General features: G+C 38.9%; 4 protein-coding genes and 4 non-coding genes across 10 annotated transcripts; 3 read left to right on the top strand and 5 right to left on the bottom strand.

The window, feature by feature from the left end:
* The first annotated feature begins 4,110 nt into the window (after window positions 1-4,110).
* On the top strand, window positions 4,111-6,479 carry FoxL1 (Forkhead box L1). The gene is made up of 3 exons (XM_018100630.3): window positions 4,111-4,538; window positions 5,663-5,918; window positions 5,978-6,479. The coding sequence occupies exons 1-3, from the start codon at window positions 4,171-4,173 to the stop codon at window positions 6,434-6,436; spliced, it is 1,083 nt and encodes a 360-aa protein (XP_017956119.1). The 5' UTR covers window positions 4,111-4,170; the 3' UTR covers window positions 6,437-6,479.
* Window positions 6,480-6,610: 131 nt separating this feature from the next.
* On the bottom strand, window positions 6,611-8,603 carry RpL28 (ribosomal protein L28). The gene is made up of 4 exons (XM_018100646.3): window positions 8,462-8,603; window positions 7,570-7,669; window positions 7,131-7,373; window positions 6,611-6,780 (listed from the first exon to the last, which is right to left on the bottom strand). The coding sequence occupies exons 2-4, from the start codon at window positions 7,660-7,662 to the stop codon at window positions 6,682-6,684; spliced, it is 435 nt and encodes a 144-aa protein (XP_017956135.1). The 5' UTR covers window positions 7,663-7,669; window positions 8,462-8,603; the 3' UTR covers window positions 6,611-6,681.
* LOC149091337 (small nucleolar RNA snoMe28S-C3422) lies at window positions 7,452-7,529 on the bottom strand. Its single transcript, XR_016196890.1, has one exon. It is a non-coding gene; the product is annotated as a small nucleolar RNA snoMe28S-C3422 (small nucleolar RNA).
* Window positions 7,734-7,810, bottom strand: LOC115562083 (small nucleolar RNA CD11). The gene has a single exon (XR_003980044.1). It is a non-coding gene; the product is annotated as a small nucleolar RNA CD11 (small nucleolar RNA).
* On the bottom strand, window positions 7,945-8,020 carry LOC115562084 (small nucleolar RNA CD11). The gene has a single exon (XR_003980046.1). It is a non-coding gene; the product is annotated as a small nucleolar RNA CD11 (small nucleolar RNA).
* Window positions 8,177-8,254, bottom strand: LOC115562075 (small nucleolar RNA CD11). Its single transcript, XR_003980039.1, has one exon. It is a non-coding gene; the product is annotated as a small nucleolar RNA CD11 (small nucleolar RNA).
* On the top strand, window positions 8,587-9,674 carry eIF1 (eukaryotic translation initiation factor eIF1). The gene is made up of 3 exons (XM_018100648.3): window positions 8,587-8,778; window positions 9,063-9,220; window positions 9,286-9,674. Exons 1-3 carry the CDS (start codon window positions 8,751-8,753, stop codon window positions 9,430-9,432), a joined length of 333 nt encoding a protein of 110 aa, XP_017956137.1. The 5' UTR covers window positions 8,587-8,750; the 3' UTR covers window positions 9,433-9,674.
* A 1,265-nt stretch (window positions 9,675-10,939) lies between these two features.
* Larp4B (La-related protein 4B) lies at window positions 10,940-17,956 on the top strand. 3 transcript variants are annotated; one of them, XM_030382160.2, is made up of 7 exons: window positions 10,940-11,917; window positions 12,604-13,357; window positions 13,420-13,669; window positions 13,952-14,344; window positions 14,405-15,481; window positions 15,556-17,575; window positions 17,643-17,956. In XM_030382160.2, exons 1-7 carry the CDS (start codon window positions 11,902-11,904, stop codon window positions 17,834-17,836), a joined length of 4,704 nt encoding a protein of 1,567 aa, XP_030238020.1. In that variant the 5' UTR covers window positions 10,940-11,901; the 3' UTR covers window positions 17,837-17,956. The 3 variants fall into 3 exon arrangements, with proteins under 3 accessions (XP_030238020.1, XP_089116316.1, XP_089116315.1); XM_089260190.1 differs by lacking the exon at window positions 10,940-11,917 and adding an exon at window positions 11,984-12,139; XM_089260189.1 differs by lacking the exon at window positions 10,940-11,917 and adding an exon at window positions 12,374-12,511.
* Window positions 17,957-18,375: the final 419 nt, after the last annotated feature.

The following is an 18,375-nucleotide window of genomic DNA, read 5'->3' as shown; positions in this document are numbered from 1 at the left end:
GAGCTATTTCTATTTTGTAAACAAATTATTTATGCTGCAAAAGCAAAAGATTGAATACAAAATATTTATTTAACGCAACTAAATATTTAAAAAAATAAAGAAATAAAAATGTATTTTTATCATAAAGCAAACTTTACATAAACTTGAGTAAATGTACCTTGTGTATATATATGTACATATGTATGCATATAATATAATATATAAACAGAGAAAATGGAAAGGCAAGCGTTATTTGAGATGATGAATACATAATTATATAATATAAAATAATATAAAATAATATAATATAATATAATATAATATAATATAATATAATATAATATAATATAATATAATATAATATAATATAATATAATATAATATAATATAATATAATATAATATAATATAATATAATATAATATAATATACTATGTATATATTCTCTATAATACAGAGATATGATAGTCTATATTCTTCAATATATACATCTTTATTTTATTATCTTCTATTTGTCATCCTATCCAATAAGAGCAACTCCACTTCTAGGCGCAATTCGCATCAATTTCTCCAAGTGTTTGTACAAGTTGAATGTGAAATCTCCCAGGTACACTAAAAGACATTTAACAGCTCATTTAGGGAATGCTTAACTGTAGTTAACTGCAGGTAGCTTAGCCTGACCTTCACCTCTACGGCGTCAACTGGGAGCACACCTGCTAGGAAGACAAATGCTAACATTTGACAGATTTGCTCATCAATGGACACGTGACGATATCGCAGCTACTGTCTTAAGAGCTCCATCAGGGCAAATACTTTATACATATATATGTATATGTGTATATATAAAGATGTATATATAGTTGAGGTGGGAGCCACGCAACTAGTGTCAAGAATCGCATAAATTTCCGATTTCGTTTTGGGGCATACAAAATACCATTTTTGGACTCCTGAAGTGTGCCATTTAATGGCCACCAAAGGTCACGTTCACACCATCCTAATGGCCAAAATGTCGTGAATGGATGGGGGCGCCCAACTGACAATTCAGGTAATGTGGATAATTTGCTGTCAATGATGTGTAACGCCGCCAACAGCAACAACAAATCTTTATGATGATGAACAGAAGGCGGCTGAATATATAGCTGCTCGTATTTGTTGTCAAACAACGAAGCCGTCTGCTAATAGCCCAGCTTCTCAGTTACTCCAGGGGTACTATAAATAAATGCCCAACTAGCTGTTAAGAGCAGGGAAATACATACATACATACATATTGTCGATCGACGACCGCAAGAGCTGTGTATGAGGGATGGCCTGATAGATGCTTTGTTATTTCCATTTAACTGCAACTGTGAGCAAATCAAATTTTGACAAGCTGTTGACTTCTTGGTTAGCTGCTAACAGATCCATAGAATCACAGATCAAAGTCTATAAACTCCATAAATCAATGGCATGGACATCAGGGCATCAGTCGGCAAGATGTCACGCACTAAACTATAAATGCAATTGTGGTTTATTCTGTGATGCCCATTGAAAAGACAGCTATAGGGTATATTGATGTCGCAGAAAGTGGGCGGAGGGACGGAACTTTTAAGCTGCATACTAGATAAACGTGATTAGTCTTCGTCTAAGTTTCTCAATTATATAGTAGAGAATAATAAGATTGGGCTTCGCCTGACTTTCTCTCTGAATGCGTAGCTCTTGAGTACTTTATAGGAATGTATATACATATGTAGGTATATTCTGGACAAGCACAGCCTTAGTCTTAGTAGCTTAACTTATATTAAATAACCAATCATATATATTATTCTATATAACATAAGCAACAAAAGTTTATAAAGTTCTTTAATATATCATACCATCATCATCAATAAAAACTTTGTCTTAGATACATGAGTCTAACACTAAGCCTATTAAAGCTATAAACTAGATACTAAATATATACAACATCAGCTCTTCAGGACAGAGCCAGGGTATGTTGTCGTCTGTCATTTCCAGCATACACACACTTGTTTTTTTACGATGAACTACAAGGAAAACAAGCGAACGTGACTAACCGATCGATCAGATCACAACAAAACCAAAACATTGTTCTTTCGTTTCAGAGCGCAATAAAACGTAAATTATATATCTACATATATATATTTACACATATATCTATATCGTATGTAGAGATCTATATATTTGTTTCCAATACTATTCACAACATTGTTCTAAAAATAAGCAGCAGACTGCAGATCAATTGAAGAGCTACGATCCAGAGTAAAGTCTGTCTAGGATACACCCATTGTTTTATGACCCATTTTGAACGCGGTAAGCGATCGTAAAATCTTTTGCATTCCCAGACAGAGAGACAGAGCGAGAGAGAGAGAGCGTGAAAAATCCTTTTTGTACTCCAGACTCGAAAGACATATGTGAACTTCAATTGGTCTTTGGTATTTGGTATTGATTGTTTTTATTTCCTTTAAATGAGACTCTGCTTTCTAGAGTCGAGTCCATTGCCATGCAGTCGATCGTAAAACAGTTTGTAGTTCGTCCTGTGTTTTAAATGTATACAACAATCATTTTACGACCTTCGACTTTCGCTTCACTCTTTAGGAACTGTGGGCGCACTTGACTCCCAGAGATCTCCCAGACTCCCAGACCAGCCAAATAGTACTCCTATAGAGTGCGCTTGTGAAAGGTCGTAAAACCTAAAGGAAATTGGAATATGTTCACAGATAGCAGCTGAAGAGATAGACCTCGTTTATCTCCAACAGCTCATATTTTTATAGTTGACCAAAATTAAAAAAAAAAAAATGTTTAATAGATATTAAATGGAATTTTCAAATGAATGAAAACTTCTATAAAACAAAACATATTATTTTATATTGTCATAATATAGACAGAAGGGAAGAGATAGCAATAATTGATCAATTACTATGTTTAAAGATAATCAGTTTTGTTTATATTATTTTATAAATGTATATATTTTTTATATATATTATATTATTGTTTATATAATAATATAATGCTAATAACTAAGTTAAGTTTTTCTTTTATATATAAATTTTATATTGTAAATAAAAAATTAAAATAAATAATTATTAAATATTAAGAGATATCATAATAAAATATATTTTTTATTAATTTCTTGATTGTAAGTTAGAAAATAATATATTTTAAATGCGATATAAATAATGTTTTAAAGCATTGCAATAATACATTAATCAATTGTCTTTATTTTAAACTTTTATGTATTTATTTAGTTTGTTCTAGGATTTTCATAATTATCTACAACAAAGAGATAAATCCAACTAGTTTACTAGACTTTAAATAAACATTCAGCTAGTTATTTAAGTTACAGAAATTGCATTGTTTAAAGTTTAATAGTGAGAATCAAAAGAATTCTATATTTTGTGTAGCTTAAATCTCATTTGTTGAAAAATTTGCTAGCCACATTTGTATATAAAGAAATTTGAATGCTTTTGAATACACACCCACATGAAAATTCATTGACTCCGCCCACAACAAGAAAACTCAGGCGAATGAGCAGAGATCTTCAGCAGAGAGATGACATGTGTGTGCGTGTATGTGTAAAGAGAGTCACGCCCCTGCTAGGAGCCATATGCACCAATAACATGTGTGCATTCAGTCCATATAGTCTATGTATGTAGATAGAAGAGGAATTGTTGTATTCCTTTTGGAATTGATCTAATAATTATAGGAAATATTGTTAATATTAGCTAAGGATCAATATAAAATACCTCTAAAGCAGATGCTCTCTTTATATTTACATACTTACCAGCATACTCTGCCTCTCTCTCTCTCTCTCTGTCACTCTCTCTCTATCTCTCTGCTTAAGTATTCGTGTATTTATAGTCTCTGTGTGTTCTATGTGCGTGTCTTGAGTATGTGTGAGTGTATGCTCTATTCACAAATACTTTGGATTTTCACTTGCAAGTGCTCTACCCTCCCACAAAAAAATCAATTTAATTGTCGATCGGTCTTCAAAGCGTACGCAACGCGTATCGGTTTAAGAAACTGCACTAAAATATAAACTACAAGAAAAATTATTTCAAATAACGCCAAGTGAAGTTTAAATAAAAAATAGCAGCAGTAGCATATACATATATATAGTAATATCTGCTATATCTTATATTATATATAAAAGAAAATCCAAAGTTCTTATAGGATTTTCCTAAATTTCCTTTTAAATATGTTACCTACATCATGCTATACAACTCCATCAGCTCTACAGGATAATGAGCAGTTGGTGAACTCCTTGCTGGCCTGTCCAGATTATCTGCGCGTCGGTCATCCTCTGGCTGCGAATGCCGTCGGACCCGTCAATATGGACGGGACATTGCCATGCAACAGTTTCCCATCTGCCTTCTATTACAATAATATGGATAGTTTTCTGGCTCTGCACAATAATATTTGGACCCTGCCCATCTCCTTTCTGCACAACAATCATCGTCCGGAGAAACCGCCTTTCTCCTATATAGCCCTGATCGCCATGGCCATAAGTAGTGCACCCAATCAAAGATTGACACTGAGTGGCATTTACAAATTTATCATGGATAAGTAAGTCTGAACATGATATAACGTATAGATAGTTTAATAGATGTAAATCGACATGGACAGTGCATAACCGTCTATAAATATATGTATTGGTATTTACATACACGCCTATAAGATTCTCGGACATCCCGCTTCCTATTTGCTTCTATGAATCTCAATGAATACAAAGGAATATCTATTGTTGTAAATAATCTATCAATTGATTCAGTTCAATTTAGGCATGTGTGTCTTAAGTATAAACTAAATAGGATCTTTTCTGAATCACATATTCAATAGGAGAATCTTATTTAATTTTGTATGTACATTTTTGAGTCTTATGGTATAAGAAAGTATCTTGGTATTTCATACCTCTAAGCTAGACTCTTCTATTCTTCGAATAAATTAAAATCCGAAATTCAATTTAAATTGATTTCTATATCGTAATTCATCCATTTAATCAATTATAAAAAAAATATTTTGCACACCTGATATTATTATATATATATTTTATAGCCTATACATATATCTAGTAAATAAGGTTGTAAATCTAGTTAAACTCAGATAGATATACTACAGATCGTTAAATAGTTATTTTACTATGAAGAACAATTATTTAATCAACAATCGTACGATATATAATATCTCAAGAAACTTGCAATAGGAAAAATGCTTCACCGCATACAAATTATTATTATATATATTCTATTACATATATCCGCCAAGAAATTTTCTCTTTTTGTTTACATTGAGCTGGGACCTAAAACTAGCTTTAAGTTGATTCGGATAAAAGAAAAAATATCTATTATATCTAACGGCATTCAAATAGTTCAAATATTTTCAGTTTTCTGTTTGTTTACAAGTCGTATATAAATAATAATATTAATTCTGAATTATCTACATACATATTTATTTAACTTGCCATTAAAATAAACATAAAATATGGAAATAAAGTTTTAAAAATAAATACATAAATATATATAGTATATATGTATATAATTGCCATTCGTAAACAACTTGAAGATGTCAAAAAGATTTTTGATTTAAATTTTGACGTCGCATTACTCTTGGCGCATTTCCAGTTTGGGTCGATATTAACTTTATCGGACTTTAAAGCTGATCAACAGAATATATTCTTATATATCTTACAGATTCCCGTATTATCGTGAGAATAAGCAGGGCTGGCAAAACTCCATACGGCATAATCTCTCGCTCAACGACTGCTTTGTGAAGGTGCCGCGAGATAAGAACACCATCGAGGATAACGACAGCGCCGGGAAGGGCAGTTACTGGATGCTGGATGCCTCCGCCACGGATATGTTTGAGCAGGGCAACTATCGAAGGCGACGTACCAGACGAAGGCACTGCTCCTCGAGCAGCAATCGCTACGAGCGAGAGCCGGGCAAGGTAAGCACAACGAGTCTTCAATCAGCAAACATTATAGACTAATCATTTACTACTCCTAGCACGATTCCAATGCCAGCAATGATGGCAGCAATGGAGAGGTGCGAACCTCGAGTGACGCCTTGGCTGACTTTGACCTGTTCTGCAGCGATGGTAGTGCAAATCCTGGTGCACTACGCCCCAACTACTCGGATCGCATCACAGAGCTGCATCGACAGTATCTCTCCGTATCCTTCGGTTTCAACAGCCTCTTCAACAACGAGCCAACGGGCAGGAATTTAAAGGACAGCAATGCAGCCGCCGACAGTCCATGCTCGAGCAGAACTGCAGAGCAGAGCACATCGGATAGCGCCTTGCGTGAAGATCTACATTCCCCAAGCGCCTTTACTCCAACGCCGGCTGGACGCGAGGCGACACTAAACGTTGACGCATTCAAAGGACTTCAGCAGCTGCTCGACACGACGAATAGATCGAAGACGAACACACTCTTTACAATTGAAAACATTATTGGCAAACCATAGCAATCATTAAGAATTCTAATTAAACCTGTTTTAAATCCAATAACACATGTCTAATCACTTAATTATGTGGATATCAGGAATACATCAAAGATAAACATTGAAGTCCAAAGCCGTATCGTAAAAAAATCCAATTTTTTGCATGTTTATAAATGAAAATGACAATATTTTTAGGACTTTTTCTTAACTTGTTTTTTTTTTTATTCCTCGAGTATAAAACAACTCCTCAGTTTCCCCATTAAATACATTTATTCGGGCTTCTTAGCCGAAAGCTGAGCCGGCTTCTTTGCCTTCGTTTGAACGGGTTTCTGGGAACGCAGAACGGCAGAGGCGCGACGCAGAGCAGCCTAGAAAAAAAAAAACAAAAATTGTAAAATATTAATAAAATTTTACAATACAATAGGATTTAATAATATAAACATATATCAGAAAGAATTCTCGACACGCCTACTTCAGCGATCTTGGTAGGTTAATTTCATCACATTGAGGATAGCCAAAGCAATTAAGCCCGTATTACCTGCAAGTAAACAAAAAATAATTGTTGTTAATATTTGATAAAAAAAAAATCATAATTAATGGATACTTAAAAAGAATCAGTTTAAATTTTCAACACAGCCTGTCAGCGATCTTGGTAGTTAATTGTAATATCATCACAACATAATACATTATTAATAATTAATACTATTAATTTCTATACCTGTGTCAGATCCTTGCGGTATTTGCTTCCGGTCAAAAGGTTCTTCAGCTTCTTCAAGGAACGACGGGGACCAGCCTTGAAGTTGACGCGCACCGTATTCTTAGCAGGACGCTGGGCATATTTTCCCTTCTTCAAGACAGTAGTGAAGCCTTTCTTATCAGCAGCGGGCACTACGCCAAGAGTTTTCTTATGCACAATACCGCTGTAGCGATAAGAGCTCACATTAGCCAAGTTATTGGGCTCCTTAAAAAGAGACAACATACATTTTGGTTAATTATACAGTTTCCTTACAATTCTCAACATATGCTGTTTGCCAATTATTTTTTCAGATTTATGTTACTATCATGTTGTATTCAAATATCATTGTGAAAATTAATAAATTGGAAACATCATTTAAAAGAAAAGAATTATATAGAATTCAGATTCGATTTATACTAACTGTGCTGAAGGGTTTCTTCACATCGCGCTTCTTCAACAAGAAGGCGTTGTTGTTGCGAATGATCAACCAATTGAGGTGCGAAGAGGTTGCCATCGTTCGTCTGCAAGAGAGTGGAATGAAATATATTAACAGCTATTCATAAAGTTTGCCCCTTAATGTTTTTGAAGCATTTTTCAGTCTTGGGTGATGAATATAGTCTTCAAAGAACTCTTCCGCCAAATCATTCATCATTATGTGATATGTTAACAAAAAATTCAATTGAAACGATTTACATACCTTCAGATATTCAATAGATGCAGCAACGGCGAGCACACATGAAATAAAAGTAAAATAAGATTAGTAATTACTTCACATTTAGAGTATATAACATTCAATTAGTGGTATCAGTCTTGGGTGATGAATATAGTCTTCAATGAACTCTTCCGTTATATCGTTCATCACTGTAGTTATTGTAGACCATTCTTTGAATGCAACATGTGCTCACCTTTAAGTCATAAACAGAAAAAAATCGGGGCAGGCCAACAGCATCGATAAACACAATATGAAAAGAGAATATATTTCAATTAGTTTTATATACAAATACATGAAATGAATAGATGACTTTTAAAATAAATTCGTCAGTCTTGGGTGACGAATATTGTCTTCAGAGAACTCTTCCGCCAATCCATTCACTATGGAATACAGTGAATTCCTAATAGCAGAAGCAGCCGCCATACACGTGTAGAGGTTAACACGAAGGTTTTACCTCGCATATAATGCACAAATGGAGCCATATCTATGATAAACAAGTCACGCCTGTAGCAGTTGAACATAACTACTATGTATTTATAATGTTCACTTCACTGTGCAAGCTATAACTTAACCAATTCAAGACATAATGCAAAATGCCCACCTTTTCTCGTTGAAAGACAAGCAGGAAAGAAATATGGCAGATACAGCGCAAGGTGAACTTGGCTGCGATTAAGCACGCAGACTTGCAATGGAACTCGTATCGATATGCATCAATTAACCATCGTGCACGGCAGCTATATCGATGTTTAGAGCCATCTCTACTTGTCAGACACATTTCCGAAGGTCTACTCGCAAAATAAAGTTAAATTACAATTAAACTCAAGTGAAGAATTGTATTAAGACGTTTCAGACAGTTTTTGTTTTAGGCTGTGGTTTCTTTTTATTGTCGTATGTCCATCCAGAATTTAAACACTCGTGGTAAGCAGACTTAAACTACACGTTTTCATGCCCCCACTCCATACGCACGTAATTTACACACTTGCATGTGTATATGTATGTGTATGTGCATAAAAATGGCTGCTCACTTGGGCTAGTCTAGTCATCAACGTGAAGTAACATACATACATACATATGTACATACAAACATACATATTTATGTAAATGTATGGGGACGTGGGCATGAAGTACGATAATGATTAACAGATTTTGCATGCATGCATATATATACATACATAATGTTTCTTTGTTTATGTATATTTTAGACCCCTTTGCTGATGCAATCAAGGGCAATGATGATGACATTCAAGACGGACTCGTGCACATAAGAATCCAACAGAGGAACGGTCGTAAGACATTGACCACTGTTCAGGGCTTATCCGCAGAATATGACTTGAAAAAAATAGTCCGCTCCTGTAAAAAGGTCTTATATTGATTTTAGATCTAAATTTGAATATAAGTAATCGAGTAGTTTTCTTCTTTGTCTAGGAATTTGCTTGCAATGGGACTGTAATTGAACATCCAGAGTATGGTGAAGTTCTGCAATTGCAGGGCGATCAACGAGAAAACATCTGCCAATGGTTGACCAAGGTGGGACTAGCGAAGCCTGATCAATTGAAAGTTCACGGCTTCTAAACTAAATGCCAAGGGAAAAACAAAACGTGTGGATATCCATACAATTTTACACTACACACATACCTACACACTCATATATAAATATATTTATCTAACTTGCTAAAGTTCTTGTTCCGATTAACTACAAATCTCTTGATAAAAAGAAAAAAAAAAAAACATATAAAGACAAAAGCAATAGACCATTAACTGCGAACAATGTTAATCATACAAGTTAAATAAAATTAAATGTTCATTTTAATTAAGTAACCGTGTGTATAGCATCTATTCGAAATATATAAAATCATATTGGTCGATTTCAATATCCCTCGTAAGATTTGTATTCTAACAGTTAATGACAGCTACTAGGTCACATCGGCGTCCACTCTGAAGCCGCCATATTGATGACGTATTTCAAAAAATATCGAAAGATACGATACCTATGAAAACCAATTAATAATAATATTGATATTTATTAAATTTTACTGTCATGGTGATTTTTTATTGAGCGTTAAATAATTAAGTAACTAAGAGAAAATGTTGTCATCGAAAGTAGTGCATATCGCAGATGAATCGATATATTTATGTTCAAATAGTAACTTTAATATATTATCATTTTAATTTTACTAATATTTAAAATCAGTCTAAATTTAATAGCAATTAAAATTGTATAGACGCCAGCTCACATATTTAAGCGGGCTACTGTCCATAAATACATATGTCGAATTAATAAGCTTGGCATCGACCGTCTATCATCGATATATTTTGAGCCATCGTACTTCAATCTTTCTTTCACCAAAAACTGACATTGTCTATCGCTCAGCCACCACAATCACACATTGTAGTTTTGACGGCAGCAGCAAAAATTGTAACTCACAATTTAATTTATTTAATTCATTAGATGCACAAATTAGGCTGTGTATTTCATAATTTTTGTTCGTAAAAAATCAAAACGTATTATTTTGTGTACGCGGACTACAGGGAACATCTAGAGTTTTGAATAGCTATAGCAATCGCAGTTGCAATCGCTACGAATGCTCTAGCCAGAACACACATAACAAGTGGTTTTCAATTCATTTCGACGGTGTATCAGAAGAGCTGCAACCAAAAATAAATAATTTCTGGAGAAGGAAAATATTTATCTACGTGGTAAGTGAAGTTGTTTGTGTTGTATTTTTTGTCTGTGATATCTATTCCCTTGGTGACATTTAATCGCCCTAGCGTATGCATTTAGTTCAATTAGCAAAAAAAGAAAAAAATATATATATATTAAGTTCTCATAATTCATTTCCAACGTTCCAACCCAGCGCCACTAAATTACGTGTGCTTTGCCATCGATAATAACAGAAACAGCATTCAAAAAAGTTATAGATTTAAAAACTATAAGAGAATCTCAAACTCATTTGCCATTCAATATTCAAAAAGCGTGCGCCTGTCCTGCATTTTGTTCTCCTCTTTTTTTTTTTTTTTTTTAGCTTCGCTTTCTAGTTGTCAGTTGATTTTTGTATGTTTTTCGCCGCATGCAACCGTGCCAACATTTGGTGTATCGAAACGTTTGACAAAAGGAACGGGCGAAAGTTTTTCTATAACGATGAGACGTCAAATTTTTGGCTTTATAAAAAAATTTTCGCGTGACGAGTTCGTTGTCGATAATAACTAAATAATATTATTTGAAACATTTGCAAATATCAAGTGCTTCATTTGAACGACTTTTGCTGGTGCGGCGGTGCAACTGAGACGTCAGAAAATAACAACAAAAAAATCAATTGCTGGTTCGGTAGTCGGGCTAAATTCAATTTTAATTCTGCGTATATTTGAGTGCAAAAAAAAAAAAAGAAAAGAACAGCCAAGGGAAGGAGACAAAGAAGAAAAGCGAAAATAGCCACGGAAAAGAAAACTAAATGAGAACAAAAATTAAGTCATTGAAGCCACAGACACGGAAAAGTAGACGACGACAACGACGGTCGAAGTTGGAAGAAAATGAGGCACGAGCCGAGATGAGAATATGAGAGAAGACTGCAATTGTTCAGCATTATAAATAAATAAATATAATATTAGCAGAGGAAGAAAAAAATATCGGTGCAGATTAACGCGTGTGTGTGCATTTCGCGTATCGTAATCAAGTTTCATGCCACAAGAATATATATCAAGTGAAAATAAAAAATTTCCAACTAAAAAAGCCTCAGCTGGGTGGCAGCAGCCGCAGCCGCAACAAGGCAACGTGTGCATGTGTGCGTATGTGAGTGCGTGAGTGTGAGTACGAGTGTGTGTGTGTGAGTGAGCGAGTGCAAGACTGTGTGTGTGTGTGCGTGAGTGTGTGTGTGCCGTTTGTGCAAGTTTTTGGGGTCTGTCGGGTGCTCGTTTTTGAAAGAGGAGTTGAAAATAGAAGAAGAAGAAGCGAGTTGTGTCTTTAACTGTGTTTGTGTGTGAGCGTGTGTGTGTTTGTGTGCCTCTGTGTGTGGAATTCTTGATAATTCCCCAACATACGTTACCATGGAATATTACCTAGGTTAGTAGAAATTGCACTACTCAATTTATAAATTAAACAAAAATATGCGGGACTACATACATATGTATAACTCATGATAATTTACCAATACAATGGAAGTAGTGCTACGCACTTTTACACATAAATGCATGTGTATGCATGTATGCATATGTATATGTACCCATATATAGGCGAGTACATAAGAATATATACACACATAAGCGTATGCTGCATTACTTTAAGGTGAGGCCAAAACGCAAAAGTTTTTGCAGCAGCCACGGTTGCCCCCACTCTCCACGCCCTTCCCCTGTTTTGTGGTTATGTTTAGGATCACATTAGCTGGCGGCGACTGTTCACTTATTTGTTTTTGCAATCTACTTGCTCAAATACAAACATGTATACATACAGCTTTATATATATATAAGTATATATAAATGAAATCCATAAGAAATGCGTCTAGCCAGACAATACAAATCATATTGAATTTTCAGTGCCCGATTAGATCCTCTGCTTCCAATTACATTGTTCCCTTTTTAAAGCAGAAAATTGGGATGTATGGAGCAGCCTCTCGACATTATAAAATAAAATAAAATAAATAAATGTGCTCTTAATCAGGTATACCCACTAAGCAGTTTTTAAAAACTATGTATTTTCGTTCTCTTTCTGATTACGTCTTACTAGTTTCATTTACTCTCGCCCACTTGCAGGAGGTTACGTCTATATGAATGGAGATGCAGTCAAAATTCAACCGCCTGTTTACACCAGTGTTCCTGTTGAAACGGCTATGTTAGCCACAAATCTGTTTGGTACCACAACCCAAATTGCAGCTCCGCAGCCAGCAGCAGCAGCCGCTCACATACCGTTGATCACAGCCGCTGCAGCAGGAGGAACAGGAGTAACAGGAACAGTAGGAGCACCACCAACAGTACAGCCCGCGCAGCATCCACAACAACAACAGCAACCACAACAGCATCCACATCAGCAACAGCAGCAGATCATCTCTCATACGCACGCCCACGCTGTGGCAGTTGCCGCTGCAGCTGCCGCACAGCAACAACAGCAATCAACGCAGACCATCCAAACGGCAGTTACGCCGGGCCAAGTGCATCTGCAGGCGCACCCAGCACAGCATTTGCAGCAGCAGCAGTACGGCCACCATCCGGCTCAGCAGCCGACGCTGCCGTCCAGTGGCGATAGCATTCAGGCAAATCACGCAATAGACAATACTGAATACGCCATCATGAATGGAGCCATTGCTCAGACTCAAGATGGCAACCTGGTGTGCTATACAACAGAGGCCCTCGTACCTGGCGTAAACAATACGAATTTAGTTGCACTCGAGCAGCAGCAGCAGCCAGAACTTATCCCACAGCAGCAGCAGCTTGCTGCTGATGAGTGCGGAATGCCATTGGACAAGCTAAAGCAGATGCTGGCCACACAGCTGGACTACTACTTTTCCAGGTAATAAACGCAATTACATTCCCAAATAATATATGGAAACTAATGAGAATTTATATCTACAGAGAAAATCTGGCAACAGATACTTATCTGCTGTCTCAAATGGACAGCGATCAATATGTGCTCATCAAGACAGTGGCCAATTTTAATCTTGTTAAGAAACTAACAAAGGACATAAATTTGATTACCGAGGTGCTGCGCGAATCGCCCAACGTCCAAGTGGATGATGAAGGTTTGCGCGTGCGCCCCAACCACAAGCGTTGCATCATCATTTTACGTGAAATATCCGACAACACACCACTCGATGACGTCAAGGTAAACAAGCGAACGAACCAACAATCGAATCTACTCATCCAGAAATCAAATTTTAATTACGACTTTCATACCATTCACATTTGAATTTGAATATTGATGATCATGACTACTCCAGTACATAGTAAATGTAGATGTTTACGGCTTGTGCTTATATATTACATCTATATGCTAATTATAATTTCTCAGCTGAGCGTATAGGTAGAATATAATTAGCGTCCACTAAATATAAATTATATTTATGTCACATCTGTAACTCATTCACATTATCTTTTCGTCTTACAGGCGCTGTTCAGCAGCGAGAACTGCCCGCGACCCATTGCCTGTGAGTTTGCAGCGAATAACTCCTGGTACATCACATTCGAATCGGATGAGGATGCTCAACAAGCTTTCAAGTATTTGCGGGAGGAAGTCAAAGAGTTTCAGGGAAAGCCCATAATGGCGCGCATCAAGCCCAAATCGTTTATTAATAGAAGAGCTACTGTACCAAATATGAAAAACGGGTTTCGTATTAATTCACCGCCAACGGCCACAGTGTATGATCCGGCAGCCGCAGCAGGAGTTGCTGCAGCCGCCGCTGCTGTTAGCTACAATGCGGCACCCCAACGTTTCGTCTATGCGCCCAATGGTGCGCCCTTAACGACAGCTGCGGTACCGTATAACACACAGGTGTTGATTGTAAGTGGAGTAATCGATAAATTTATCTACTCATCTAATGCCTCCTCAATCTCTTCTCAGCCCTTTCAGCAGCAACAATTCTATACAGGGCTGATGGCTGCTCCGTGGCAACCGACCACCGTAGCAGCAGCCACAGCGGCACAGGGCCAAAATTTTTATGAGTTTGGTGGCAATATATTTGCTGCCAATGGCCTGGCACCGCCGGCCGTTGCCGCCAATTTCGCAACTGCACCACCACCGCCTACCCCACAAATTGTCAGCAATAAGCCGCAGGGCGGCGGCGGTGGTGGTGGCGGTCGCTACAATAGCAATCATCGTGGCAATCCTAACAATCTAAGCGGTGCTGCAAGTGGAGGACCACGTGGCGAACCGCGCTCCAAACCACCGCGTAATACCCAGCAACAGCAGCAGACTCCATCGCATAATATTATAATGCCGACTGCTGTACGTGTGGTGCCAGCTGCCGTACTTGATCCACTTCAGCAAGTACCTCTCCAGCAGCAACAACAACAACAACAGCAGCAGCAGCAGGTGCAACAGCAGCAACCTGCAAGCCAACAGGTGCAGCAGCAGCCGCAACAATTGGTGGCTACCAATTCAGCTGGCTCTGCGCGTTATCCACTGAAAAATAACTGGAAGGGTGGCATGCAAAAGAATCTGGATAAGAGCTATGGCAATCATTATCACTACAGCAGCCAGGTGCCAACTATATCCAGCAGCCATACTCATCATCAGTCACAGCAGCAACAACAACAACAGCCGCAAGCCCATTTTATATTCCCAGCGGCCAGTACGACGCACTCCACCTATGCGGCTAGCTCACAGGCAGCCGTCACACCGCAGCCTAGCCAGCAGCAACAGCAGCAGCAACCGCATCACCCACATATGGTGGTGCATGCGGCTCAGCCCGTTGAACTGCAGGAGGCAACGGCCAATGAAAATGTTGTTGTTGTGGAACACACAGCCACCTCGCAGCACGGTCGAAGCAACATGTCAGCCAGCTCCTCCTCATCGCTGGCCACTTCCATCGGCGGCAAGGAGCAGCCGCAGCCGATGCATTGGCAAACGCGGCCGAGACGCCGCCGACGTGATGAAGATGGCAACGCCCTAAATTATTCGCCAGGCGGCCGTGTTAATGTAAGACTGCATGAATATCTGACTATGCATTAATTTACGTAACGTATTGTCTTGTTTTTTTTTACACATTTTAGATATATGGTGGTTCGCAGCAGCAGTTGCTCTCCTCATCGACCGCCTCATCCACAAGCAACGTGCAGTCGACGACTCGCGAGAGTCACTATAACACTCATGAGTCGCAGCAGCAGCAGCAACAGCCGGCACCGCCACAGCATCGCGGTAATTACAAGGGCAACAATTACAATCCCAACTATCATGCTCAGCAGCATGCGGCTTCCATGTCGCATCATCATCATCATAACAATCACAATCATGGCGCGCTGCCGTCTCAGCAACAACAGCAGCAACAACATCATGTGCCTGCTGCACAGCAGAGTTCGGGGCATAATTATCATCATCATCACCATCATAACTCGATCGGCAGCAATGTGGGCAACAGTGGCGGCCTAAGCGTTAGCAACAGCAACAACAATAATAGCAGCAACAACAACAATAGTGGCGGAAATAGCAACAATATGTCGAACAACATTGGATCAAGTAACAGCAGCGGAGCAGGCGGTGCTGCCAGCAACAGTAGCGAGCGTGGTGGATTGCATCACGGTATCAGCATGGGTTATCAGGGTCACAATTCGCATCAGCAGCAGCTGCAACAACAGCAGCAGCAACAGCAACAACAACAGCAGCAACCAGCTGCTCCAGTACAACCGCCACAATTTGATTTGGAAGCTGCAGCTTTTCCGCCACTGCCTGCGACTTCGGCTCCGGCACATGGAGCACACCATCATCATCATCAGCATCATCATCATAGTAACCAGGCTTCCATGCATAGCTCCAACAGCAATAACTCCACGGCGAGCGGCGTAAGCCACAAACCGCCTCCAACTCAAGCTCATCAGCAAGGTCAGGCTGTAGCCGAGTGCAGTGGAGGAGGAGGCGATGAACAGCGATCAGGCAATCATCCAAATACGGAGAGCAATGCTAACAGCAATAACTCCGGCAACTCGTCAACGGCTGTTGCTGCACCTACAGCTGCAAGCGGCAATTGGGCAACTGAGAATCGACTCGCCGATGTCGTACGCACAGGCAACAAAGGCAACAAGGGACGCAAGGACGCTGCAGCTGCTGCTGCTGGAACACACAACAGACAACAACAACAACAACATCACCAGCAGCAGCAGCAACAACAGCAGCATTTGCCTCAGCACTATCAACAGCAACAGCAACCGCAGCAGCAACAGCAACGTAATCTGGCCATTAGTCCCACGCCAGCAATAACCGTGGTGCCGGCTGAGGAGCCGGCACGCCCCTTGGGCAACAATACTAAAATACTTACTAAGCCGAGCTCTAGTAATAACCCGATCCATGTGATAAAGTGTTTAACACCAAATATCAATGCCAGCAACAAGGCGACGACAACAACAGCTGGTGCTGTTGGAGAAGATGGAGCAGGAGCCGGAGCGGCAGCAGTAGCAGCCACTGCTGCTGCTGGTGGTGCTACTGTTGGCGCTGATAAATCAAACAAGACTGAGGATGAATTACATCCAATACACGGCAACAAGCAGCAGCAGCGCTTAATCGAGGGCTATGGCCAACAGCAGCAGCAGCAGCAACAACAACAACAACAGATGTCAAGTGACTATGGGCATAATGTATCGATCTCGGGCGCTGGCGCCTGCCTAAACGAGTTGAGTCTGACCAGCCAGCACCACAAAAAGCATCAGCAGCAACAGATGCCCGCTGCCACCAAAAAGGAGCTCAATAAGGATGCCAGCAAACACAAAAGTGTCGCAACCTCCACTTCAAACGCCGCCTCCACCAATTCAGTGTCAACAGAGAATATTGCAGCAGCGACAGCTTCCAAGCTGAGCTATGCACAAGTGGCACAGCATCACAAAGCAGCCTCGGATAATAAGGATGGCGGCGCTTTATCTCCCACAACCACGAGCCACAAGCTCGAGCTAGTCTTTGGTGATGCTGTCGATAAAATCGCAGTAACTGTTACAACCGACAAGCGTTTGGCAGCAGCTCCAAATGCCGCGCAGGTGGGCAAAGGCTCTTCAGGCGGAGCTGTTGCTGTTGCTAACAAAGAAAAGGGTATATATATTATAGAAATGATATATAATAGATCCAGTACATATAACTAACAATCCTTTTGTTGCAGACACTGCTCATTCGCGCGAGTCGCGTTCAAATGCAGCGCAGGTTGCCGGCACATTGCGTCCGCAGAGCAAGGAGAAACCATCTCAACAGCAACAACAACAACAGCAACATCAGCACTACGGATCTGGCTCATCCGCTGATCATAATACGAACACCGGCGGCGGTGGACGTAAATCAAGAGCCAATAACTCTTAAAAGCAAAGCAAGTCGCCGAATCCGCGACAAATGTGAAATCGAAATCTTTGCTAGCTTTGATGCAGTGTATATATATTTTTATAGCTGCATAATTAAAAAGCTAACCCCATCATACAACTACACCCCCTTCTGTACATAAATTCCATGTGTAAATACAAGCAAACGCAGTTTTTTGTTATATATCTATAAAAGCTATATAGATATATTTACGAGCTAACCAAGGAGGCATATATAAGGTTAGTGTTAATATATAACCGAAATATTAAGTAATATTTCACGATTATTTTTTCTTACAGTTGTCGTCGCGCTACAGTGATTGAAGGGCGACCGGCTTGGACCAGTTATCATATAATAATATTAAAGAGTAGGCAAAGGAATAATGGTGCATAACATTAATGAAAACAAACACACACACACAGACTCACTCACACACACACACACACACTATTCATATACAGTCTATATATATATATATATATTTATATTATTATATATATATATATATATAAATCTGTATAAGCAGTAAAAAGTTAATTTAC

Source organism: Drosophila navojoa, chromosome 4 (genome assembly GCF_054131105.1).
Source record: "Drosophila navojoa isolate 15081-1374.11 chromosome 4, UAZ_NAV_1.0, whole genome shotgun sequence".
NCBI classification, from domain to species: Eukaryota; Metazoa; Arthropoda; class Insecta; order Diptera; family Drosophilidae; genus Drosophila; species Drosophila navojoa.
This window is presented reverse-complemented; position numbering and strand designations above follow the sequence as displayed.